This window comes from Alosa pseudoharengus, unplaced genomic scaffold, assembly GCF_046254945.1.
Source record: "Alosa pseudoharengus isolate Yale_2024_CS ecotype anadromous, Long Island Sound unplaced genomic scaffold, YU_APseudo_1.1 YU_APseudo_1.1_scf_22, whole genome shotgun sequence".
Taxonomy (NCBI): domain Eukaryota; kingdom Metazoa; phylum Chordata; class Actinopteri; order Clupeiformes; family Clupeidae; genus Alosa; species Alosa pseudoharengus.
In genome coordinates, this window is record NW_027468680.1 from 12,937,089 (window position 1) to 12,963,234 (window position 26,146).

At 48.6% G+C, this 26,146-nt stretch overlaps 2 protein-coding genes across 3 annotated transcripts in view; both read right to left on the bottom strand.

Moving 5' to 3' along the window:
- kiaa0586 (KIAA0586 ortholog) overlaps window positions 1-26,146 on the bottom strand; it is a 120,538-nt gene that overhangs the window by 82,372 nt on the left and 12,020 nt on the right. The window lies entirely within an intron of this gene.
- On the bottom strand, window positions 21,942-25,276 carry irf2bpl (interferon regulatory factor 2 binding protein-like). The gene has a single exon (XM_076300600.1). It carries the CDS (start codon window positions 24,703-24,705, stop codon window positions 22,702-22,704), a length of 2,004 nt encoding a protein of 667 aa, XP_076156715.1. The 5' UTR covers window positions 24,706-25,276; the 3' UTR covers window positions 21,942-22,701.

A 26,146-nucleotide genomic window follows, 5' to 3' on the forward strand; every position in this document is an offset into this window, starting at 1 on the left:
GCAGGCAAATGTATCTTCGGAGCGACAGCACAGCGAAATTTCCCTCTCAAGGTTAGGTGCTCAGGCAGGAAAATATGAGGGTGAGGGAGGGTGGGAGGGGTTAGAAATAAACAACCCCCCGGTCAACCACCCCCCCCCCCATCCCATCCAACTCCACCCCTAAACAGGCATCTTCAATCAGACTTAAGATGGCCCAGAGAAAGCGCTAATCCATTTGGAGCACAACCGTGTGTCTAACTGGAGCCAGGATCACCCCCCACTACCCCCCCACCCCCGGCCCGTGTTCTTTTTTTCCTTTGCTCAAATTGATTAGAGACATAAATAGGAAGAGGCGTGGGGGGGGGGGGGGGGCTGGAAGGGGATTAAGACAGAAAGACCCTCTATCGAGGTCATACTATGCTAATGTCTGTCCTTCCGCAGGAAACAAGAATTATATATATATATAAAAAAATAAACAGGAGAGTAGCGGTGAAAATCAAGTCCCAATATCTTCTAAAGCAATTACTGCTCTCGCCTTCCCACTCCTCCTGCTTTCCCAATATCTGGGGCAGAAAATGTGAACACACACACACACACACGCACGCACACACACACACACACACACACACACACGCACGCACGCACACACACACACACACACACACACACACGCACGCACACACACACACACACACGCACGCACACACACACACACACACACACACGCACGCACACACCCACACACACACACACACACACACACACACACACACACACACACACGCACACACACACACACACACACACACACACACACACACACACACACACACACACACACACACACACACACACACACACACGCACACACGCACACACCCACACAGTAGGGAAATGAAAACGGAACACTAAAAAGAAGATGTTCTGATTTCCAAACACGGTTCCTCTTTTATTTTCACCTCCGAGAGAGAAAATAACTAATTAAGAGTTGCTGTGTGTGTGTGTGTGTGTGTGTGTGGGTGGGTGTGTGTGTAGGTCGCCATGGTAGGAAAGACGACTTCAAAAGGTGTCCGCTAGTTTCCCTCCTCAGCGGTGTCTTCGGCTCCCGATGCAGAGGACTCACAGTTGTAGGTATTCAGAAGCAGCGCTCAAGAAGAAGAAGCGATGACACATGCAGCCTCCAGATGCAAGTTAAAAATGGCTGACAAACTGATTTCACCCAGCGTGCGACACTTCTGTGTCTGCAAAAAGATGTAACCCCAGGCTTTCGCACTGCCAAGTACCTATGCTGGAGCAAAACAGAACTACGCTGGGCAACAGTGCTCCGGGACATGAAAGATTTAGTTTTCATGCTACCAGACCAGACAGCTTGTAATTTCACAAATGCTGTGCGCTTTCTCCCATTGGAGGAATTAACAAGTGAACACCATGGTAGATTGCACTGTTTCACATCTATGTGGTCCTCAGTATTAAAATACTTAGAGAGGAGGAAATAACGATTAATAATGAATCATGAGCTGAATGGGTAGGATCTCCCTTTGTTTTTTTGTCTGTTTTTTTTCTTTTTCTCTCCTTTTCCCTTGTATGTGATGTCTGTTGATGTCATGTTTTTATTATTATTATGATTATTATTATTATTATTATATGTCTATAATGTCTGTCATTTCATGTCTGTTTTGGTGTTCTTGTCTTGTCTATTATTACACTTTTTATTTTTTTCCTTCATGTCCTTTGTGTGTGTATATCTGTATGAAAAACTACAAAATTGTAAATAAGTAAATAACCAGTGTTGCTGGTAAAAGGACAAAGCCTGCATGAAGATTATTACCACTGAATTGACGTATCTGCTTGAAACACTATATAAAATGTGGACATTGTTAGAATTTCTTTTTTTGAAAAGCTAAGCTATTGTCTTCAGTCAGGTCCTTTCCTGCCAAGAGGCATGGGAGTGTCACATCAAAGTAGCCACCTAATAGCACACACCTGCAGACACCTGGCTTTGACCATGCTCAGCTAAGTAGCGTTGCTCAACCTCTGCAGACCCTTTCTAAACCTACCAGCGTGTGTGGGTCTGTGGCTGGAGTTCGTAGCCCTCTGGGTCTCATTTCTGAAGCTGCCCCCCTCTCCTTTCCCTGGGAGGGGAAAAAGGAGGGGGGTGAGCTTCAGAAATGTGACCCAAGGGGTGGCGCTGATGGCGGAGTCTGCCCTGCCAGGTGCGCCCTGAGCCTCATCTAAATGTCACCGAGCCGAGCAGCATCAACCTCTGGCGGAGGGAGCTGGCCCTGACGCAGATGAGACACAGCTTCATATTCACATCAGCCACCTGACGCCCTCTCGGCCTCCTGCCCTTGTGTGTGTGTGTGTGTGTGTGTGTGTGTGTGTGTGTGTGTGTGTGTGTGTGTGTGGGCTTGAGGGGGCAACGGGTTGGTTTCACCTCACGGCCGTAGCGGAAGAGGTTTACATTTAATCACGCTCACATAAATAAATAATAACGACGGCGATAATGGAGCCAAATCTCGGCAGGAAGTGGCTTGTTGTTTTGGTCTGGGATGTCGTGGCGAGGCAGGCGTGGGGTGAATGGAGAAGCCATAGGTGGACCAATTAAAAGAGCACATGAAGAGAAAACATCCATGCAAACCCAACATGAAATAAACAGACAGAACTACACATACACACACACACATTCATGTTCATACCTACATTACTACATGCAAGGCACTGACACATGGACACACATACAGCCCACTCTGCTCATACACAAGCACACACACACACACACTGTACACATACAAATATACACTCAGCAAAACCATACCTACCATACTCGCTCTCTTTCTCAAACCTATGCACAAAGCCATCAAGTACGAACCAGTTAAGAAACTGACAAAAGTGGACCCAGGGATGAGGGAGTTAGTGTGTCAGGGGGGGGCAACAATGCAAAATCCTGCTGACCAGACCAGGGTGGGACTGACTTGGTCTTTTTTTTTCGGCACATCTGCTCTGCCCTCACTTTGTCCCATGCTGTTTCTCAGCGAGGCCAAATTGGATGTTCTGACTCGATATTCACTTTGCCCATTCCTTTTCTCTCTCTCTCTCCCCTGTCGATACCAAGAGGGTGAATCTGGGATGAGGAGGGGGGTGGGGGGTACAAGTCTAATTTAAAAGCAATTTTCCCCTCTCCGCCTTGTATTCGGGGAGCCCAAAAGTGTCTGGAGGAAGCTAGGGAAGCTGTTTCAGCTCTCCCCCAAAAAAGCCCTTCAAATCACCGTCCACTAAATTCCTACAATTTGGACTCAATCAAACTCCAGCAGATGTTAGCCAAGCGCAGACAGGCATCCACCCCCCCCACACACACACACACTCACCACCTTACCCACACACCTCGCCCCACACCTCAAACCTTGACAAACCCCGAATCTCCGAGAGCTCCTCCAAAACCTCCTGGGAGTCCACTCAAGCGAGTTTCATCATCTCCGCTCTAATCCCTCTAGATTTCCTCCAAAAGCCTGACGATTCCTCCGGCAGGTGAGGCTTAGTTTAAATGGATAAATCGCAGATTGGCATTAAATGGAAAACGGCAGCTTCCACTGAGAAAATTAAAATGAACCCCCAGCTACCACTGACTACTCAGCTAGTTCAGTCATGATCTTGACTGTATGACAAAAGAAAAAAAGTATTTCCAAGAATCAGCTTTGGGGTGAGCCAAGGTGAATGTTGAAATTGAAAACTGCACTGCAACCACTTCATCCTATAGTGCAGATGAACATCATGCTTAGCCTACAGGACATCCAACTTCTTGGCAGAGTACAGCAGCACACACACGTGAAGTGTAAGGCATGGAGAGAGAGGCTTGCTGAAGCTCTGCTCTCCCGACACGTCAACCTTGGAAGGTAACAGAGGACATCCCTGACAGATGTGAACCCCAGCTCTGCACGGTCTGTGATTAAACATAGCGGAGAATTTACAACAGGAGAGCTCTGCTGTCAGGGTTTGACGCCCAGATAACCCTCCCTGCTGAAAGGACATGCACACGACGAGTACGAATGTGTGACTTTAATGCCAGGTAGAGGTCAGAAAGTGTTAGATTGGTTATTTCTGTCCATCCATCCTTGAGTCGGTTTGGGTTTATGTGAAAAAGGCTGCAGTTTTATATGTGTGGGTGCGAACACCTTAACACAATAGCCATACTAGGGTCCTTTCGCTGGAAAAGGAGAAGAGACTAGCGTTTGGCACAAAACTGCTACTCACCATTAGTATTCCTTGCACACATGTGCTCGCACACACACACACGCCCCCTGCGAGCTGCCACATACGCTTGTTATTTAAGCGGCATCCGCCCAGCCAGCCTTCGAAGCGCCCCCCTCCCTCCCTTTCTCTCTTTCCCCTCGATCTACACAGCTCTCATTAATATTTATCCATGCCGAAACAAAGCTGCGGCATCTCCCACCCCCCTTTCATGATTAATGTAAAGGTTCTTTCTTAATAACAGCGGGGCTGAAGCGGCTCGCATACATATTTATGGCAGCTGAGGCTCGCAGGGTCACCGCTGACTCCCGTGGCAGCCAGCATAGACCCGGCTGCCTGTCGTTTCTGTCTCCTAGCCTTCCCTCTCGCTTTCTCTCCATCGCTCTCTTACTTTCTCTCTTTCTGTATCTCTCTCTCTCTCTCTCTGCTTTCATTCCTCTTGCATCTGCACCCATGGCACATACACTCATCCAGGGAGGGTGGTGGTGGTGGGTGGGGGGTGATGGTGAGGTTCGGGGTGCTTGAAGCCGGAGCAGCAGCTACTCGGTCCTCCCTTGGGCGACAGCCAAGCGTTCGGAGTAGGCTAAGAGCGGCGTGGAGAACCACCACGAAAGACGGTTTCCCTTGACAACGCGCACACTCATGCACACCCACCCACCCACTCTCTGACACACACACACACACAGGTCTTCCCATGTGGTCCATACTAATAAAGATTCGCTGTCCAGGGGTGACAAGGGGTGTCAAGGCGCAACTGACAACTCTTACATAAACCTCAGGACATTACGTATCTGTATTCTGAGCACAGCCTGGTTTGGTGGCTCAGTGGCATATGAAACATTCCAAGCTACTCAAAGCACGGCCAGGTACGCACACACATAACATGGCCACTGTTTCATACACACCCATTAATTCTTCAGTCTCCAAAGGCGTGGAACAAAGCCATGGAAAGGGCTGACATCATTTGTGCAATTAAGAATGATTGTCGCTGGGGCTTGCAGTCGAGGAACATCTCCACATAAATAAATAACACCATGGCACCCCCAAACAGCATCCAAAAGCACAATCCATTTAGTCTGATCCGCACCACCATCCCTCGAGTGATTGCCTAATAGCTTCCAGATTTGGTGTTGGGTTGGAAGAGAGGGAGAGAGAAAGGAAGAGAGAGAAAGAGAGAGAGAGAGAGTCGTGGAACGAGAAAAGAGGGAAGGGGGTGGGGAGGTAGCGCCATGCGTTTTGACTCTGAGGCGCGCAGGCTGATTTAATAGCTGGAGAGAGGCTCTTTCACCAAGAGACAGACGAAAGGGAAAGCCCAATTTAGCAGCCGAGCCTGTTTGCGCCTGTTTGTTAGAGGGCGACGTTTAACAGGCTGTCGGGGGGGAGAGGGAGGGTGTTGGGACAGAGTTGTTAGGCGAGGCAGACGGAAGGCTTGGCGTACGCGCACCAGCGAATGAGGACAGTCCAAACCAGGCCCCAACACGACGAAGTGCGCTAACTGGAACTAAATTCACTTCCACTGCCATTTTATTTCAGTTAATCATTCAGCACACAATCTCCAGAGAAGACTAACTGAACCCACCTTGGGTGGATGCACGCTACTGCTGATATATAAAATTATGAACATTCTGATACAGTACATTCAACTGCATTAAAACCATTTCATTTTCAAGCTTTGGTATAAAAACACATCAATTGAACACCTATCAATATGAGCTAGCAATAATTAGGTTAGCAAATTCACTTGCTTTATGTAGGCTTACGTACATCGGACTTTGCGCTTCGGACTTGTAACCGGAGGGTTGCCAGTTCGAAGCCCGACTAGTAGGAACGGCTGAAGTGCCCTTGAGCAAGGCACCTAACCCCTCACTGCTCCCTGAGCGCCGCTGTAGCAGGCAGCTCACTGTGTTGGGATTAGTGTGTGCTTCACCTCACTGTGTGTTCACTGTGTGCTGAGTGTGTTTCACTAATTCACGGATTGGGATAAATGCAGAGACCAAATTTTCCTCACAGGATCAAAAGAGTATATATACTTATACATTACAGGGAAGTTATGCATTGTTTTGAAAGCTCAACATTCCATCCTGAAATTACTAGCGTCTGACTGTACTAGGCAAAATAATTGTTCATAACCCCTCTCTTCACACAAAGTTTTGCATACCAGCTGATAAAAAGCACTGCGTTGGTGTATGTTGGCTGAATGGCTAAACACAACGTATGGAAAGCTGCCCACACCATTCAGCAGCATTGAGGTCATTTCAGCGGGCCTGCAGGATGCCGGGGGAGAGCCTAATTGTAGCGCAAAGCGTTTGTCTGGTAGAGTGATGATTCACTCGTCGAGTTTGACGCCCTGTGCCTTGGGGACGAGCTCCATTTTACCACAGTCCTTAAATTCACTCGTTCTCCCCAGCCTGTCAGTCCCTGTTATTCTCTCCTCCTTTCTTCTCCTCCTCCTCTCCTCGCCTGCTCTCTCTCCATCACTCGCTCATTCTACCTCAAACAAACCCCCTGAACATGTGTTGCGTGTAAGAGCTATCGTCTCAAAGAGGGGATGCAACAGCACAGAATTAGCATATTTAGGCGAAAGAGAGTACGAGAGGGGTGGCGGTGGTGGTGGTGGTGGGGGGGGGGGGTGTATGTGTGCCGAGGAGACAGAGCCATTACCTAGCAACAGAGCTGTCTGTGATTGGCTAAAGCGAGTGAGCAGGGAAGTGTTTGGGGGAGGCGGTGGTGGTACGATAGAAGTAGAGATTTTCAGGGGGCTGATCGGGCAGCTGAATGAAAGAGTGAGCGAAAGTAGAAGGGGGGGTGGGGGTGGGGGGAGGAGAAAGGCGGCGGTGATGTGGTGGGTGTGCGTGTGTGGTGGTGGTGGGGGTCTATTTCTGCCCGTGTCATCTGGGCTCGTCACATCGGAATGACATTCAGCACGAACTGCACACCCTCCCCCCACCCTCCCCCTACACCAGCCACAGCCTCGCCATTGACTGCAGAGGCAGCAGACCGGAACGACTCCACAGCAGCAACCCGAACACGAGCAGCTGCAGCAGCCTCCATCCAGACGCACAGAAACAGAGTAAAGGAGAGAGATAGAGAGAGAGAGAGAAGCCAACTGGGAGGGAGAGAAACAGAGAGCAACACCGTGGATGACAGAAGGGAGGAGAGCAAGTGAGAAAGCCAGCAAGCGTGCGCCATAGAGGTACGCATGACAGAGAGAGACGAGAGAGATGAAGGAGAAGCAGCGCGAGCGAGAGAGGAGATGCATTAGCCTCGTTCTGCTTCAGTCGGGCGTGTGTGTGTGTGTGTGTGTGTGTGTGTGTGTGTGTGTGTGTGTGTGTGTGTGTGGGGGGGGGGCAATGTTAAAAAGATGATGTTACATCACGCCGCCTCGTCTGGGCCAATGAGAGCATGAGCCTTCACACATGAGAATGACAGCGCAGTGAAGAAAAGAAGGAAAAAAGAGGGGGATTGGGGAGTGGTGGCGGGGGCTTCACAATGTTCTCTGCTGGAGGTAAACCGTCCATTCAGGCGTCTCATGGGAATGAAGCCCTCAAGGAGCCGCTGCCAAACGACATTTTGGTGGCGAATTCGCCCAATAAAAACGACTCCCCTCGTGGGCCGCTCTGAAATCAAGAATAATGAGGCCTTGGAAAGTGTGGAAATAAAATAAATAAACAAGCCAGAAAGCAGCCAGCTTTGCCAGTTAAGTCCTATTTGTAGCATTGGTCTATTTTTCTACCAGATGCGCCAGAAATACTGCAGTGTTGTTATTCGTACATGACAGATACTAGTCATTCATTGATATTTCTTCTTTATCAACTGACCATTTTTACTTGCCAGTGGCATAAAATGACCCTTTCTATCTGTATAGAGAAACTGCTTCATGTTTTATAGTTAATCTGCACCAGCTAATGTGTGTGATACATAAACTAGTGCTGCATGGTTACACAGACACATCACCCTAGTGTGTGCTTCATATTGGTAGAGGTAAGAAGATTCCCCAATAATAAGGTAAAGGTGATCACTATGTGTACTCGGGTCGAGCTGTCGAGGTGTAACTCTGGGCCTGCCGGAGGACAGAGTTGCCAAGGTCACTCAAATTGTCTGCAGTGCAGTGTAATAGTGTCTTGCCAAGTTTCAGCCAATGGGATTGGGACTCTTACACAGGAGACTCTGGAACTGTGTTCAGGTGTGCACAGGTGAATAGCTGCCGCCACTCGTTTGTATACTCTCTTTGAACAATAGCCGAGGGGATAGTACGCTTTTGCTGCAGCTACCTGGGGCACATTGTGGGCAAACACACACACACACAAACACCTCGACAGGTCCCAAAGGTCTCTTCCACTGCAGTCCCATGCTAACACAGGTATGCATACATGCATATACCTAGATCTTCCCTCTGCTCAGAAATGTGGGTCATACTCTCACACTGATATGCACACATGCATGTGTACACACACACACACACACACTTGGGGACCATTCTGACACAGGTGGCGTCAGATCTGAGACAGAGATAGAGAGAGACAGACAGAGAGAGAGAGAGAGAGAGAGAGAGGGAAAGGGAGAAAGAGAGAGAGCGGCCGTGCTGCTGTGGTCCCCAGTGGTTGGGCCAGACACATGTCCTGTATGATTAAGCGCGACGCGTAGCTCGAGACGACACCGACGCAGGCCAGTGGCTGAACTCTGACCTCCTCAGGGAGCCGAGAGAGGGACTCCTCCCTCATAAATATTCCAGACAGAGACGGGAAGTGTGTGTGTGTGTGTGTGTGTGTGTGTGTGTGTGAGTGTGTGTGTGTGTGTGTGTGTGTGTGTGTGTGTGTGTGTGTGTGTGGTGGGGACGCCTGAGATAAATGTTTTAAACATGAGCCGGTGTTAAGGCATGCTTGCGTGCACTGGCTGGCATGAGTGTGGACAGGGAGAAGCCGAGGTAGAGCTGAGGGGAGATGGCTAAGCGCTGAGAGATCCATTAATCATGAGAAGGGTGTGGGTGGGTGTGTGTGTGTGTGTGTGTGTGTGTGTGTGAGAGAGAGAGAGAGAGAGAATGCATGTGTGTACGAGAATGTGTGTGTCTATGTGTTTGGAGGGAGGGGTGTGGCAGGGAACTGGCGGGGAGTAGGTACGTTATACGTCTCATGTTGCTGACCGTTACCGGATAGGGGAGGCTGCTGGGACTACTGTCTTACCGATATATGAACATCCAACCTTTGTGTGTGTGTGTGTGTGTGTGTGTGTGTGTGTGTGTGTGTGTGTGTGTGTGTGTGTGTCCACAAATGAAAGCAGGCTTTCCTGCGAGTGCCTTTCTTTAAATTCATCTTCTAAGATTTGGGAGTGGCATCATCATATTTGGCATCACGTGAAGGAAAGAAAGCCCTGAGAGGATTCGGCCGAGAGCCGTGGCTTTTCAGAAGACGGCGTCTGCGAGAGGAATCGATCGTGCTCTGGTAATTACAGAGATTAAAGCCGGCAGAGAGATGGGTAGTGCCGAGGGGGCCGCTCCAATCAGTCCATTTTTCCAACAAACGCCGTCAGAGCCCAAGAAAACACCTCTTCTCAAAAACACAAAAGAGAGATCACTCATCCACCCTTAGCAGATACAGAGGATAGAATACAGTACGCCCATAGAAACCACAACAAACCCTTGCAAGGACAGCCAAGTAATCCAAATCCAAAGTACCATTCCAAATCATCATCATCGACTAGAGATCAGTGAATAAATATATGAAAGAAGGAATTATTCCAATCAATCAAAAGGGTACTCTGGCTTATGTAGAACTGTGATACATGTTAGGCTGACAGAAGAGCTTGATTGAGCGGTATGAAGGTATTGACAGACTAAACCGCAACATCAGCTGGCTCCTAAGGCCTTAAGAGCTGACTAAAAAGGTTACCCTTACAATCCAAACATACACACACACACACACACACACACACACACACACAAATGTAGAGACACTAAAAGGTAACATCTCCATGGCAGATAATAAAAGCAACCGAATGTGCAGATTTGTTGCACTGTTGTTACTTGGCCACTAGGAGTCCTCCTGGCAGTATCTGACGGAGCAGTACGTCGAGTTGAGTGCACAGAAATCCTCCCCAGTGCCCACAACATGGTGGAAATACTTGGCCATTACCACAGCATGTATAAGTGCCAGGAGGTGAAACATCACAAAGGATGACAAAGGCCTGTCCTTTGCAAGCTGTTCAAAAAGAAATCCATGGATCCATTGCAGGGACAAATAAGCCTTTAGTGTCACTAGCTTTCCTAGAAAACAAGAATACACTCAGTAATAATGACTATGTTGGTTTCCAACGTCTTCTTAAAAAAAGAAACTTGATTCCGGGAAATCATTGAAGCATGAAGCAGACATTAAGAGAAAGAGTTTGGCAAAAACATTGCAGAGCTTCTCAATTATCTGGCCCATATTTCAGCACAGCACAGAGGTTTTTCTTTTTCAGCTGTCTGTGAAACTCAAACAGAAATGGAATTCGAGCTGTTGCTAAGCGTTGGTGAGGTCTGCGGCTTCAGCCCGGCATGCTGCAGTGGAGTGGAGCCCATGAGAACACCCCCCCCCCCCCCCCCCCCAACACACACACACACACACACACACACACACACACACACACACACACAGGGACAGGGTCAGACGGGTAATACAGAGCCACTCGGACAGCCACAGCACCACAAGAAAAGCCACCTCTGGAACCTCAGAGAAACAAATGGAGGGATGCTTTTCTTTGCTTTTGGATTGTTTGGTGGAGTGAACTCCCCAAAACACTCGCGTGCTTTTTACAACTGCATGTTTTCAGTCAGACTGCCGAAACTGCCAAACCGTACTGACGAATTGCCAAATGTCGGTCAATGTTAACAATCTTAAATAGCGAAGAAAAATAAGATGGTTAAGTGCATTACGTCATGAATGTAATAAATATTACACACAATTCCATACATAACTGAACAGTTTCAATACAAATACATACATTTGTATGTGAAACACATGGCATGGTCCTGAATGGCTCTCGTCTGGCATGTGATGGACTGGTGTGAGGTTGGGAGCAGAGAGGATGAGTAGAGCTCCCGACAGTCAGGCCACTGCCACGAAGGGATCAGAGAGACAGGGGGGAGGACACGTCCACACACACACACGCCCTTTGGAGTGTCAATGGAGGGAACAGAAGAGGGGGGGAGGGGGGGGGGGGGGACACCTGACATCCAATCAGCACCACCCCTCAGTTCCGTTGCCATAGCAACAGGCATCTCTCACTCACTCTTTTTTTCTACCCTCCTCACTCTCCCCTTAGAGAGGTTCAAGCTCGCGTGCAACAGTTCACAGCACAGACTGCAATCTCTGAGAAAGGGAGTGAGAAGAAAGAAAGAAAGAAAAAAAAAAAAGAGATAAAAGAAGGTAGAGGAAAAGTAAAAAAAGACTACGGAATCCAGAGCAGAGGGGGAAGAAGGGGAGACGAGATGAAAGGGTTCTGAATGGGAGGAAAGGCAGAACAAAAAAGAAAGACAAAACATTAACAAAATAGAAAGGAAAGAAGGAAGGAAGGAAAGGATGGAAGATAGCAGAAAGAGAGAACACAAAGAGAAGAAAGAGAGAGGCCACCTTGTGCCTCGCTTGGCAATCAAAGCACGGATGCCCTCGAGTCCCCCGGCCTGAAAACTGAATTACGCCCCGCCGGTGGCAATCATGGAATGCTCTCCCTCTCTCCCTCCCTCTCTCTCTCTCTCTCTCTCTCTCTTTCTTTTTTCCTTCCTCCCTCTCTCCGTACGGCCCATCCGTCTCTGGCAAGCGCTCTATTTAAAGCCGCAGCCTCCTGCCTGGCCGCTACAGCAGGACTCCGCGACGACATCTGACTGCCTACCGCATCACCAGACACCCGGTTACCGGCGTGGCCCGCTCACTGCCACGCTCGCCGCCGCAGACTCATCAATCACACGCAAACGTGACGGCCAAAATGTTCGACCCCCGGTTTCAATATTCGCAACCGATTCAGATTTGTGTGTAGTAGGAGCAAAATAGATCGGGAGGAGAAAAGGCTACTATTGTAAATGTAAAGTTCAATCATGAGGCAAATTGAAACTAGCCTGGGCTTCAAAAGGAGCGTGGAAGCGCACAGCTTTCATGCTGAGAGCATCAGTTTGCATTCTCTTGGCTACGTACGGCTTCCTGGAAAGCTGCCTTGCGGGCGCAGTGTGCGTGGGCTTGCATGACAAAGAGACCGCCTGCTAAAATATTCCAAAGATGGCGGCAGCGGCAGAGAGGAGCGAGAGAAGGAAGGGAGGACGTGTAAGACCTTGGAATCACCTGGAGATCAGGGCTCAGAATGCAGCTCACGCATCGGGGGTGCATATGTGGTGTGGAGCACAGCGAACGTGAGGGGGAGTGAGTTAGTGAGTGAGTGAGTGAGTGAGTGAGTGAGTGTGTGTGTGTGTGTGTGTGTGTGTGTGTGTGTGTGTGTGTGTGCGCGCTGGGGCTTGTCAATCACAGCGGCTCTGCGGAGCCTGGCGGGTGAGCAACCGCCTCGCCTCATTAAGGGAAAGGCCACGCGCTTCCAGCGGCTTCAAAGGCCGGTTTGGGAACGCCGAAAATAGCACAATTATCCCAGGTCCCGGCAAAAAAAAGATGTTAGATCAAAATGCTCTTGATAAAGGTACACCAGAGAGAGGGAGTGAGAAAGTGAGAGAGAGGGGGAGACAGAGAAAGAAAGAAAGAAAGCGAGAAAGAGAGAGAGCAATTTACCCTCCATTTACTTATCGTGCTCTGTGTCAGTGCCCACAGAGGGCACATTATCTACTTTTCTTTTGGTAAAGTAAATAAATGCCACACGCACAAACATACTGTCTGGCGAAAGAATGTGGTTTCTGTAAATAGAGAAACTGAAACATCATTACTTAATATAAGAGATTGTTGACACACACGTTGCGTATCCCTCCACACACAATTCAAAGTGATAATCTAAAACAGCTGCCAAAAACAGAGTATATGTAAGTGGCCTTTTCCCTCCACCTGACAAGACCTTTCTAGTCCACTGCACTAGGGCATTTCAGTAACAGGCGTCGTTGGACAGCTGCGGGAGTGCTTTGGTACGGAGTGTGGGAGTGCTTTGGTACGGAGTGTGGGAGTGCTTTGGTACGGAGTGCGGGAGTGCTTTGGTACGGAGTGTGGGAGTGCTGGGAGTCTGGCGCTCCGGCCTTCTCTCTACGGCCTGGCTTCCCCGCTCAGAGGGGCTGGCAGTCTCGTAAAAGCCTGCAGCAGAGGACAGGAGAGGGGTGCGTCATCGGTCTGTCTGACGCACACCCACCGCCCTGTTTACACGCCAGAGCCACTTTCCTGTGAGCCGGGGGACAGAAACGGACCAGCTCGTTCTCTCACTCTCCCTCTCTCTCTCTCTCTCTCTCTCTCGCTCAGAGACAGGATGCTTTGACTGGCCTCTCTCAGGGCACGCCGATACTTCACTTTTTTTTGTAATGGAAATACCATTCCACTTTTTCTTTTCCTTTCTTTTCAGGAAGAGGGGAGGGAGGGGTCAGGGTCAGTTCCTCTGACAAAAAAAGAGAGAAAATAAAAGAGGGGGCTGCAGGATGCCTGAAGCCCAAAAGATCCAATCTGAATTCTTTGTGTCGGTGAATGTATTCTTTCACACTAAATTCTCGCAGACTGGCACGATGCCAATCAGCTCAGCACGGGATGCTTTATCAAATTCTTTATGGTTCGCAGAGTTTAAGTAATTGTGATGCATGTGGTGCAATCTGGATCACAGATTGGTTATTCTTTTCCAAAACGTTGGTTATTTTCCCCCAAAATATTCAGAAAATAACAACTCCAGTGTGTATGTGTCTTGAAAACTTCACTCTATAATTGTTTTGGCAGGGGATCTTTGCAAACTGAGCACTTGATACTCCCTTACTTGTATTGCCTATTTCACATAAACACATACACACACCCTTTTACTGAAAGTTGCAGTGAAGTCTGGCACATCTGTTGACAGCAAAGGTGCTCCTCACACGTCTTAATGAACCACCGCTGCCCGATCCATTCTCCCAACAGATGGCCCTGATGGGCAAGTCGTTCACAGTCTTGCCAGGTGATAAGTGGAGATGGGTGAGAACGACCACGCCAAAGACACACACACACACACACACACACACACACACGTTGTTCCCAACCAGATAGAACAGAAAAATTGTGGAAAGAGGCAAACAAAAAATTACAGGCCTCGAGGAGTCAATAGTCTGCAAAATGATAGACTTGTGCTGTTGTGTGGTTATGATGAGGAATTGATTATACCTGAAAGGGTAAGTATGTGTTATGTGATAAAGAATGATCCACAGCAGCCTGCTCAGATTAGCTGATCCGCAGAAAATTAATTTAACAATGGTCCAGGAGACCACGATCGATCGCTTCCTGTGAGTCATCGCACCCCTCCCACCCCCTTGCCAAACAAGAAGAGAAAGATCAGGTCAGCCACATGGCTCTGGGGGTGGGTGGGTGGGTGGGTGGGGGTTGATGGTCCTCAGACGTTTCCAGTTTTCACAGGAAAACATCCATTCACTCGTCGTCTGCAAACAGCAAGAGAGAGAGGACCTAACTGGACGTCTCAAATGTCACAGACACTAGAGGCCTTAGATATGCTAATGGATCAAAAGGCATTTGCTTCAAGGACAGATAGAGGGGGAGGGGGAGAGAGCGAGCGAGAGCGTAGCACTGCCACAGACATGGCTGTTATTCTGATGTGCATCAGCTGTTAGGTAATGGGCCAGACAGATTATGACGACCACCTTTCAGTGGCTGTTATTACAGCAATTCCCCAGACACACAGCAGCGCGGTATGACTCAAGCTATTTCCCCCCTTTTAGAGGGATACGGGACGGATTAGCCCATTGTGTGTGTGTGTGTGTGTGTGAGTGTGTTGTGTGTGGGGAGGGGGCCTGTTCATAGTTGGCTGGCGTTTTTTGCCTCACTGAGATTTGCAGAGCTGGACCCGAGTCAAATGCCAAAGAACAAAGGCAGCCCCTGATGCAGCCTCTTTTGTGTTCGTCTTACCTTTCAACATGTCTGTGCGAGCGTGCGCGCAAACACACACACACACACACACACACACACACACACACACACACACACACATTCCATGCCCGCTGGTTTCATGTTCAATTCGCACAAAAGCTTCCTCTTCAAGATTGGCTCGAGGCATGGAAGTGGTTTGAAAGGACAATAAGGGGAGGTGAATAGGCCTGGAACGGCTGCGAGCGAAACAATGGCACGCAAGAGAGAGCCGAGTGAGAAATCCAGCTCGGCTTCCAGATGAGCCAAAGAACACACGAGCAAACACAACACACGGCTCATTAGCGCGCGGGCTAGAAGCAGTACCGACAAGCAGCCTGCAAGAAGGTTCAAGATTCTGTCTGGAGCTTGAGATATAAATGTGTGCAAGTGGGTGTGTGTTACCATGCTGGTGTGTGTGTGTGTGTGTGTGTGTGTGTGTGTGTGTAAGGAGGAGAGGGGGGTAGGGGCGGGGGGTGGGGGCTGCTAGATGGATGAGGGCGCGCCGCGGTCGTCTGAACTGGTCGCTCCAGGAGAGCGGGAGAAACCGGAGAAGTGCAGCCTCACCAGTGGCTGATGAGCGCTGCGCTAAGATGGCTGCCAGAGGCTCGTGTAAACAACCCTGAGAATGAAAGGAGCTACATTTCTCCGGTCAGCCTGCCAACTAGCAGCAGCGCTGCGCAGCCACAAGCCCGAAGGCTTAACCCTTTGCCTCCCTTCCTCCATCCGCCCGCCTACGTATTTAGAAAAAAGAAAAAAAAAACGCTGTCTCTGTTCCACTGCAGAATTTTGCAAAGAATGTTGTGGTAAGTGCTCCACTTTCTGTTTATTCATGCGCTTTCTCCGAGCGAAACAAAGATCGGTGACTCCGTGACACACTGTACCGTTATATTTTTGCGAGACCGCAAGCTGAGCGCAGTCATAAATAAACACGCAGCACGTGCTTACACATTTTGCACCCTCACTGACTTTAAAACCGCCATTCTTATGTGCCGCAGGGAAGAGGCACAGTACAACTGGCAGAAGAATTTTCAGAACTAACTAAGACAGAGGGGCTGTCTGAAAGGGTTGAAAAACAACACAGTCCCTTTTTTCAGCTGCCGCGCAACCTCCCCCTCCCCGTTCCACACACCACACACACACACCACACACACAAGCACCCCCCCATGCCCAACCCCACCCCACAGTGACCTAAAGGACCTCCATTTCTGGCGGGAATCTTGAGAATAGCTGCAATAAGCTGAACCTCAGCAGGCAGGGACAGCATCCTTGAGATGCAAATAGGGACTCTGTTCCAAGACGCGAGACCTTTAAAATGGAGAGCAACACAGCTGGGACTGTGCCAAGAACAGGCCTCTCCTCTTCTCTCCCATTCATTTAAACAACCGGTCTTCTTTCTAAACAACACAAGAAAAATCTCCACAGCCAAACACTGCTGCCCAATTTCCATACTTCCACTTGAAAATAAGCAGACTCGGACAATAAAGCTTTCTGGGGCCCGACTACAACTATTTTGCTGAGTCAACAAAACACAAACAATCACACCACCACCTGGACGCATACGATACACATATGGCTGGTGAAGAATTCATGACAACTGCACACACTGTGAGGACAGATGGAAAATACATCCACCCTTGAAAAATAACCCAACGGCATGTCAAAAACACACACTGAGAAATAGAGCTGGATTGCACCCTACAATCTTTTCTTCGTGTACTTGGCAGAGACTGCGGACAGGCAAAAAAAAAAAAAAACAGAAGGGTGGGAATGCGAGAGGAAAAAGAACGAAAAGACGAGGGAAAAAAAAAAATCAATTCCTCTCTGCAGCTTTGAGGGGCAGGAGCGTGGAGAGAGCAGGAGAGGGAGAGGGAGGAGGGAGGAGGAGGAGGAGGAAGGGGGTGTGTGGGTTGGCCTGAGGCTCCATGCTTGGCTTACTCTCCGCTCTGGAATGCAGCAGATTGCATACATTAACTGTGGAGGAGGCCCGCGGCTATGGGAGATAGTGCTGACATCACCGTCTATAAATGGCTGCGCTTTGAGGCACGGTGAATGAGAAGAAGAAAAAAAAAAACACACAAAATAGGGAATAACCCTTTCTGCACAACCCCTCCCCCCTCTTACTCTCTCCACTATACAGGGAGAGGGAGAGATAGAGAGACAGAAATTGAGAGAGGGAGGGAAAAACATGCAGAAGGAGCTGAATAATACATTAGGAGTTATGAAAGCGAGCAGCGGGGAAGAGAGAATAGAAAACTGCCCTTCTCTGCTGTTTTTCGCATCTTACCCCCCCCCCCCCCCCCCAAACGTTGGATGGGTGACCCCATTCTCCAGGTATTGCAAATATTCCTGTGTGAACAGGACCCGGTGAAAAAAAAAACGCTTATCGCAGAGCGTTTCCTCTTTTAATTTTCTTATATGTGCATTTTTCTTTTCAGAATGCATAAACATGCCCCCCCCCCCGCCCCCCCTTTTTTTGAATATTTGCAGTGTTTGCAAACACATGACTGAATAGCATGAATAACGGCGAATACAACAACTGAGGACAAAACTGTCCAAAACAGAAACCAGGCACTGGGTCACTGCACAGAGCCCACAGTCTTAATGCAGACTCTGCAGGAGGGGAGGAAGAGAATGGCACACGCAGGGTTAACCTCCCCTTTTGTATCCGCACATTCCTGAATAAATGATGTTTTGAAAGAGGCTGGTTACCAGGGGCAACGGCGGGTCTCGGCTGTGGCACTGCAGAGTAACCTTTGGAGTGGCTGTATTTTTATCCGCTGGAAATTTCTCCCGCCAAGAAGCGAGGGAGGGAGGGAGGGGGTGTGTGGTTTGGGGGGGGGGGGGGGGGGGGGGTAGCGGCGGCGGGGGTGGCTTCCCCTGGTCAGTGAGGACGAGGGGAGGAAGGGAGGGGGGTTAGCAGGCTGGCTGCAGTGATTTCACCACGACAACAGCTTAGTTGATGCAAGCCTCTGTTTGTGTCTGTGTGTGTGTGTCCGTGTGTGTGTGTGTGTGTTGTGCTTGTGTGGTTAAAGTGGGCACAAGAATGCTGAACTGTTACAGTAAATCAGTCTGTTACAGTGTGACACATAAATAAAACAGGAAGAGAAACTGGTGTGTCAAATGAGGTCATCTGTTTTGCCACTTTCATAATTCATAACTCATCAAATGGGGGACTGTTTATAACTTAGTATAACAATGAATGTAGTTGCTGATATTGCTTGTGCAAACCTATAGATATATTCGGTCTAAAACAATAAAGACTGTGTTGCGATCACCGAGTAGGTGATCCTCCCTCTTTACCCGGTTACCAGGTTCTGTTTACAGCCTCGTGTGTGTGTTCCCCGATCAGCAGGCAGTGGCTCTCTCTCATTCTTTACTCCACTCTTCCATTTTCTTCACCGCCTTTGATGGCATCTGTCACCCTCAAATGCCATCCGATCCCCCTCCACTCCAGATAACCCACCCACCACCACCAACACCACAACACAACACAAGAGCCTGCACCGGAGCCACGCTAAGAGTATCAGGCTGAGACCTGCAGCTCAATGGCACTCGCTAGTCCGACCCAAAGACTCATAATATCACCTCCTGCAGTGTTAAGAGCTAGCGACTGTTGAGCAAAAAAAAAAGCCGCTCCAAGAAGTGTCAGCCTCAGGCGTTGAAGCAACAAACCCCGTCGCCACCCCACCCACCCGAGACTTACCAGCGGGGAGGTGGAGGTGGAGGGCATGACTGATGTGTGGGATTCACATTCCGAGCACGCAAACGAGAGAATGAGAGAGGGATTGGAGGGATGGGAGAATAAACAGGAAGAATAACTACCCTCCCTCCATCTTATCCTCCTCTCCTCTCTCTGCCCCCCTCCCCAAAGTGCTTTCTCAGGGGTGTCTGTGAGTCTCTTTAGCATGCAGGCTGCAACCTGAAACCCAAAGTGAGTGGGGAGTTAGCCAAGGGCACCTTAACCATTGTCTTTTTTTAGCATGACAATAGCGGCCGTCTCAGTTGGAAAGAAAAAAACAACAAACAAGTGCAGTCCAAAGGCAACACCTGGCTTTTATGACAACGCGCCGCCACTCCCGGCAAACCATTATCATGTTTCTGCTGACCACCATCTCTAGGCAATTCACTGAAATGTTTGGCCCGTCAACTAGAAAGACACTAACAAAGGACACGAGAGGACGGTGGAGGTTGACAGTCGAGACGTTAACAAAGCAGATAACTCCACTTCACGCCTGCTGAGTGGGTAATCTGAGCATTAAGCAAATCAAAAAGGCAATGGGAGATCCGAAAAACATCAAGCCAATACTGGGCCCAGAGGAGGGGTGGGGGTGAGCTCCTTTCTGGGGGCCAAGCCATCCGGGCCTCGGTTAGCGCCAGGAGCAGTCAGACTGACAGGAAAAATGAGTCCTCCGTACAGACTCAGCACTTCTGCACCAAATCCAATCTCTCTCTCTCTCTCTCTCTCTCTCTCTCTCGCTCGCTCGCTGCCTCTTGTTCAGCCTCTATCATTCTCTGATGTGAGCTCAATTACTCTAACCGAGCCATTACATTCCCTCAGCAGTGCAGAAATCCCACGCTGAAAGACAGGCAGTACACCCCGACACAGAGCCCCGATTCTTCCAACGGACTCTTGTGAAACCAGGGAGAGCTCGGCAGTCTCGAGTTACCCCTAAAGCCCCCCCAACATTACCCCCCCCCACCCCACCCACTAAGTAATGGCGGTAAAAGGGCCAAAGAGGGAGAAAGAAAGGCATTCAGTGTGGTGCTGGACAGAAGGGGTGAATTCCAGCCTCCGTATTGATAACAACCAGACAGAGACCATTTGCCAGTGTTTCCATTTAGAGTGAGAGCAACTGCGGAAAGCACCTCGCTACAGAACCATGTGACAACAGACATGGGCACGGCGCATTACGAACGCTCTGGCCAAACAGTACTGCGTAGCACCTCCGAGCTCAATCGAAAAGGCCGGCTTATGTTGTGTTAAGGTCCACTGTGGAAATAGACAAGCTGGATTTCAGAACAAAGAGTGCGTCTATGGGGCGCAAATGTAATTACTGCAGAAGAACGACAATGGCAGATGCCTGGCATCCTCACTGTGTGTGTGTGTGTGTGTGTGTGTGTGTGTGTGTGTGTGTGTGTGTGTGTGTGTGTGTAAAGCCAATCTGATAGTCTGGAGCGGGGCTGAACCCTGAGGGTGTGTAACAGCCTGGCACCAGGGCCGGTCTCTGACCTTAAACTCCCTTGTTATTAGGTCCCGAGGCCTTGCGTGGCTCCCCGCCATGAGAGAATTACACCACAGGCCATTTGTCTCGCCGGCCCCAGGGACCAGAGGAACATTAGCTTGACTTACGGCAACACGCATGCAGTAAACGGCTGTGTGTCTAGCCCTACTACCACCACCCCTCAACACCCACGGCTAGCAGCAGCCAATAGCAGTCGGCGTTGACGGTCATATGATGACATCTAAATGGGGACTGCTATGTATTTTCACACTTACAGAGTTCCAGTATAACACATGCACAATGGCGGAAAAATGTCAGCGAGCTACTTGACTTCAGCATGTTATTATCTTTCCACAGGTCATCAAAGCTATTGTTATACTACACACGCTGCAGGCACAACCACAGGGGTTTCAATGGATAAAACTTAATTGCTATCGTTCTACCTGGTTTATACAACACAACTCTAACTTAACATACATGGCTGTAAGCCATGCGTTGAAAAAGCTATTTTTATATAATATTCACACTGGGCAAAACACATCACAAAAGATGGGGGGAACAAATATCACCCACTAAAAGATCCAACAATGGGGCTGTGATCAACCATCAATCTGATTACACAGACGCTGAAAATAATGGAGTTTTTATTTGGCTTGGGGAGCTACTGCCACCCTATTCTTTCCCAGCTGAAAGACATCTTTTTGGGACTTGTTTGCGTGACTGCTTGTGTTCTCTCAGGGGGAAAAAAACAAGTGCTTAGATTTTCCCCAGGAAAAGTGATCTTGCACATGGTGAAAGTAATTGCTTTCCATTACAGCGCCAGCCACAGTGTCAAGGTGGGCAAGGATGTGTTTGCAAATATTGACATAAGAAGCGTGTCATACATTTTAAAAGGTAATCCGACATTTGGAGAGGGAGGGAGGAAAGGGGGGCTGAGACAGGGGTTTACATTTTAACAAACAACGATGATAACGCTCAAGCCGACATAATTTAATCTACTTCAGTCCTTTCACTGGCACATAACACGGACTGAGGCACAGAAATCTCTGCAACCCCAGATTGCACTGCGGTACGAGCATGACATATATGGCTTCACCTAATCAAAAGACGCTTTTCTACTATATAAACACTTTATTAGCAATACTGCATTGGTCTGACTGTTTACTGAGGAATGCTTGGTCTAATCAAGGCAAAAAACCTTATTGTAATGTGGCTGTTGACCGCCACATAATAGACCATGTGCTCTCTATCTAGTGTTTATTTTGGTGTCTGAATGAAACCTCAGTTCACATATATGAGTTGCTGACTCTGATTCTGTCTGGTTGTATCACTGACTGTGTCCTTAAAAGATTGGCAAGTATGCATGTTAAGAGCCCCACTGATACACTTACTTCATGTTGCTTGATTTAAAATGTTAACCAATTTAGAACAAAGGGAATGCTGACAAAAGTGATATCAATGGATTTATTACAATTTACTCAGCTCCAAGGCACATTACAAGTCTTCTGTTAACTACAGAAATGTATAAACAAACAGAGCTTTTTACGTTCATGTACAGTATTTTAGCTCTACCTTTAAGCATCCGTGCATCATCAAAGCAAAAAGAAAGGAGATAATGAAAAAACACGTAGTAAAATATAGTTGTTTTGTTTTCAGACCACAAGATAAAAATGAAACATCGCCTTAGTAAATAACATATCAAAATATGAAGAGTTCAAATTAACATAAACAATGTTCCCTGTTCGTCTTGTTAACAAAATGCAAATTTGACGAACGTTCCTTGTGTCGTATTTTTTCATGTCACCATTTACTGGATTCGTTTAAGTTAACCGTTTAACACACGTGTGATGTTGTGATTCATCTATAAAGAGAAGTGCATGATATTGAGTAAAACTAAACGAAAAGGGAAAGGATAAAGATAATCTGCAGCGGTGATTGCAAAGTGCTTTCACTCCGTACCTAGACACACTGCCGTCAAAACATACGCTATGCAGTAACGTTACCCAGTCGACATATTCACCAACACAACCTCCGCCTTCAAATTAGCTGTGACATCACATAGCCTACTGTACCTTTGTTTCAAAACACTGAAATACATGGCAGAAAGAAATGCCTCTGTACACTGGACTTATTTTGTCAGTTTGAATATTCACAACATGTAATAATATACTCGACTCAATTCACGTTTCTGAGAGGAAGTATAAGCCTATCTAAGGATCTCTTTCTTTTTTTACCTTCACGTCTCCGGCTAAAATGGTTGCTATCTCACCTTGCATGAAAGCCCAAGGCACATTTGAACCTACCAGGGGGCATTTTTCTCCACTAGGGCAATACACCTCGCCAGTTGCTCCCTGTGCTTTGATGCTCTCTCGCGAGCAAGGGAAACAGAATTTATGGTTAGGGACGGATGGACACTGAACAAAGTGGGTATCTTCTAAACGTTCGTGACAAATGGTACAACACAGTGGTCCGTTATTTGCCATGGGTGAATCTGGAATGTTTTGAGGGTGGACCTGTTCCATGCCTGGATGGGCACTGGATTGAGAGGGCGCTCCGGCCAAATTAATGTCCCCATTGCGGGATGCCAGGCGACGTTGTCCTGACACAGAGGCGGGAGACACTGGGCTACTACTGTTGTGTCTAGTAGACGTAGTGGAATGAACCGAGTTGTTGTCCTTTGGAGAGTGTGCGTTACCTAAAGTGTCAGCGACCGACATGAGCGCAGCCATGGGTGACTGTCCGTTCTGTGGAGCAGACTCGGGCGGTGTTGCTCGACTTGAGTGTACTGAATGTCCCGGTCCGAGAGGTGGTGGTCCGCCGTGCGAGGCAGTGAATGATCCTGATGCCATGGTCAGTTTCATAGCTTCGCTTTGGCTAGCCATCCACTGTTGCCTCTGTTGCTCGTCGGTTAACTTCAGAGCTCCCTCTGCAGAGTCGGGTTCTGGGGAGGCTTTGCGCTTACGCATGCCTGTCCTGGGGGCACTTGCTGATGGCAAGGCACGGGGGATGTTTACCAGTGCAGAGGGTAACAGCGGGCAGCTAGCATCAATGTACGGTTGTGGCAACATTTCCGCACCCAAACTCTCTTTGAAAAAACGCACCGACTCTGGCAACAAATCGCCCAGAAGTCGCCAGTCACCAGAACCATGCTTTTTCTCATACTCCAAGTACTTAAAGCCCGAGGATAACCCCCTGCCGAAGTCTTTCATGCAGTCCTGGTACATTTGTTTGGCGACTCCAGACGCACTTGAAAATACGTTACCAGATCCAGTGGGGTATTCAATGAAGATTTTTAGCTCATAGTCCATCCCAGGTTTGGAAACAGCATCGAAAGCAAACACCCTGCCCAGGAGCGAGTGATCCTTTTTGAACCTCACATCAAAAGGGGTGCCGTTTGAGAGTGTGATCAAAGTCTCTCGCACGATCTTAGGTTTGTTGGCCCATTCTTCGGCTCTGTTCCTCAAACTTTCACTAAGTTCCGCCAGAGCCTCGGCGTTGCGCTGCTTCTCTTTCAGGTCCCTCTCTTGGTCCGTACTGGAGACGGAGCCAGGTCTTCTGCCTTGTTCCGACATGGACTGGGACGCCATGGACAGCGCGGTCCCAATGCTGGACGGCGGTGGGGCTCTGCTGGCCATGTTGTGCTGGGCTATGGCTGCAGCTGAAGGGGGGCCGTTCAGCATGGTCTGCGGGAGAAGGTTGGGAGGCACATTCATCTGACTGGGGACCGCCACAAGCCCATGGTTCCGACGCGAGTTGGGGCTCTGCCTGTTTAATTCAGGAGGTCCGTCGTCTTGTTTTGGAAAGCCATTAGGTCCACTCAGCCCATTCGGGAGCCGTCCAGCATGGGTGCTTATGCTGGAATAATCGAAACGGGACCTCTCTGTACTCAGAGAATAGCGATCAAGCCCTGCTTGCTGTTTAGAAGAGCCGTCCACATGGTTCAGCTGCACCGTTTCCTTAGCTGACATAGCCGCTTGAGTCTTCACCGTAGGCGGTGGCGCTGGTCCCGGGGATCTCCCCTCCTGGAAGCCATGAGCTCGCTTGAGATGCCGCGCAGTCTCAATAACAAACTCGATCCGATCAGCACCTTCATAGTTTACGCAACCTCTGCAGACCGGCTCCGTAAAATCCCAAATCATAGCCCACGGCATGCGGGGCAAATCACACAGATAACAAGACTGCCTCCTCGACGAGGAGACTTGTGCAGAAGACATGTTGAATGCTCCTCTTGCGAATCCTCTATCCACGTTATTCTTAAGGAAAGCCCGCTCTCCGGTTAGAAGCGCCGCGCACAAAGACAACCTGTTTTCTCGTTTCTCTTCGAACGCGTGCAATAAGCGCAGATGCTGAATCGGTTTGAATGATTAATTTTGCCTACATTACGCGCGGCTCACATTCTGTTCCTGTCTGAGTTGAAATTTTGATTGTGCGTCCACGTCTCCTCTCTCCCCTCGGAATGCCACCTGGTTGAAGCAATGACGTAGGCACCACGTTCCGCAGTTCCTTTCTGACATGCCACTTGTTGCTCTCCAAGAGCGCATGCTCCAACCACTCCCTTCCAATCTTTTGAATGGACCGACCAACACGCACCACGTTGACCACGTTTCACATCGAAAACACACACACGAAGGCTACAGTGTGCGAGCACACACACAGCAGTCCATGCCTTCCGAGGGGATACATCTCTTGCAGTGTCAAATGGACGCAGCTTCACTTGGTGTTGTATTACACGCCTGAAGCACGAAAAACTATTTTACCGACGTATGCATTTTCGGTGAGTGTCATGAACATGAATTGCTTACATCAGCAATATTTTCAAGTTTTATACTGAACTAATGTAGGCCTATTCTCCACTTCCTAATTTCCCCCTATTTTTTTCATGTCTGTTACGTCTTCAAATATAAAGACACACATATCTGACAAAATGAAAATGTGGCTGATACAAAATTTAAAATAAAATGTTACATATTGTAACACTTTTAGGACCTATACAAGAAACATACTAACTAGTTATGTAATAATGAGAACAGGATATTTTGAACAGCATTTCACACCTCTGTTAATTTGCAAACAGTGCCCCATCAAAAGTACTACACTGTCAAAAACCTAACCAGTGATTCTTCCGAGCATTCTTCCGTACATATACAATATGTATATACAATGTTACATATTGTAATATTTTTAGGACCTATACAAGAAACATACTAACTAGTTATGTAATAATGAGAACAGGATATTTTGAACAGCATTTCACACCTCTGTTAATTTGCAAACAGTGCCCCATCAAAAGTACTACACTGTCAAAAACCTAACCAGTCATTCTTCCGAGCGGGGGTGGTGCAGCGAGAAAGGGTTCACCCTCTAGCAGAATGTTTATCCAAAGCAGGGAGCCAAGAGCACTCAGCCCTACCCCCGTCCCTCACTCTCACACCCCACCCCACCACCCTCTCAGACTGACTACACCCCCCCCCCCCCTCCCTGATTAACAACACCCTGTGGGCAGAGCCAGATTCTCCCGTTATACAACTGAGAACGGGTGGAAAAACAGGGCCAGGGAGAAGGGGGAAGGGGAGGGAGAGAGCGGGAGAAAGCGAGGGCAAGGAAGGCCATTTATTGCAGTCTCCACATACCGCTGGCTCTGAGCTGAGCTGTGTG

What these genes read in the sequence shown, in the direction of transcription:
- irf2bpl (XM_076300600.1), bottom strand. Translation starts at nt 24,705, where the DNA reads ATGTCTTCTGCACAAGTCTCCTCGTCGAGGAGGCAGTCTTGTTATCTG.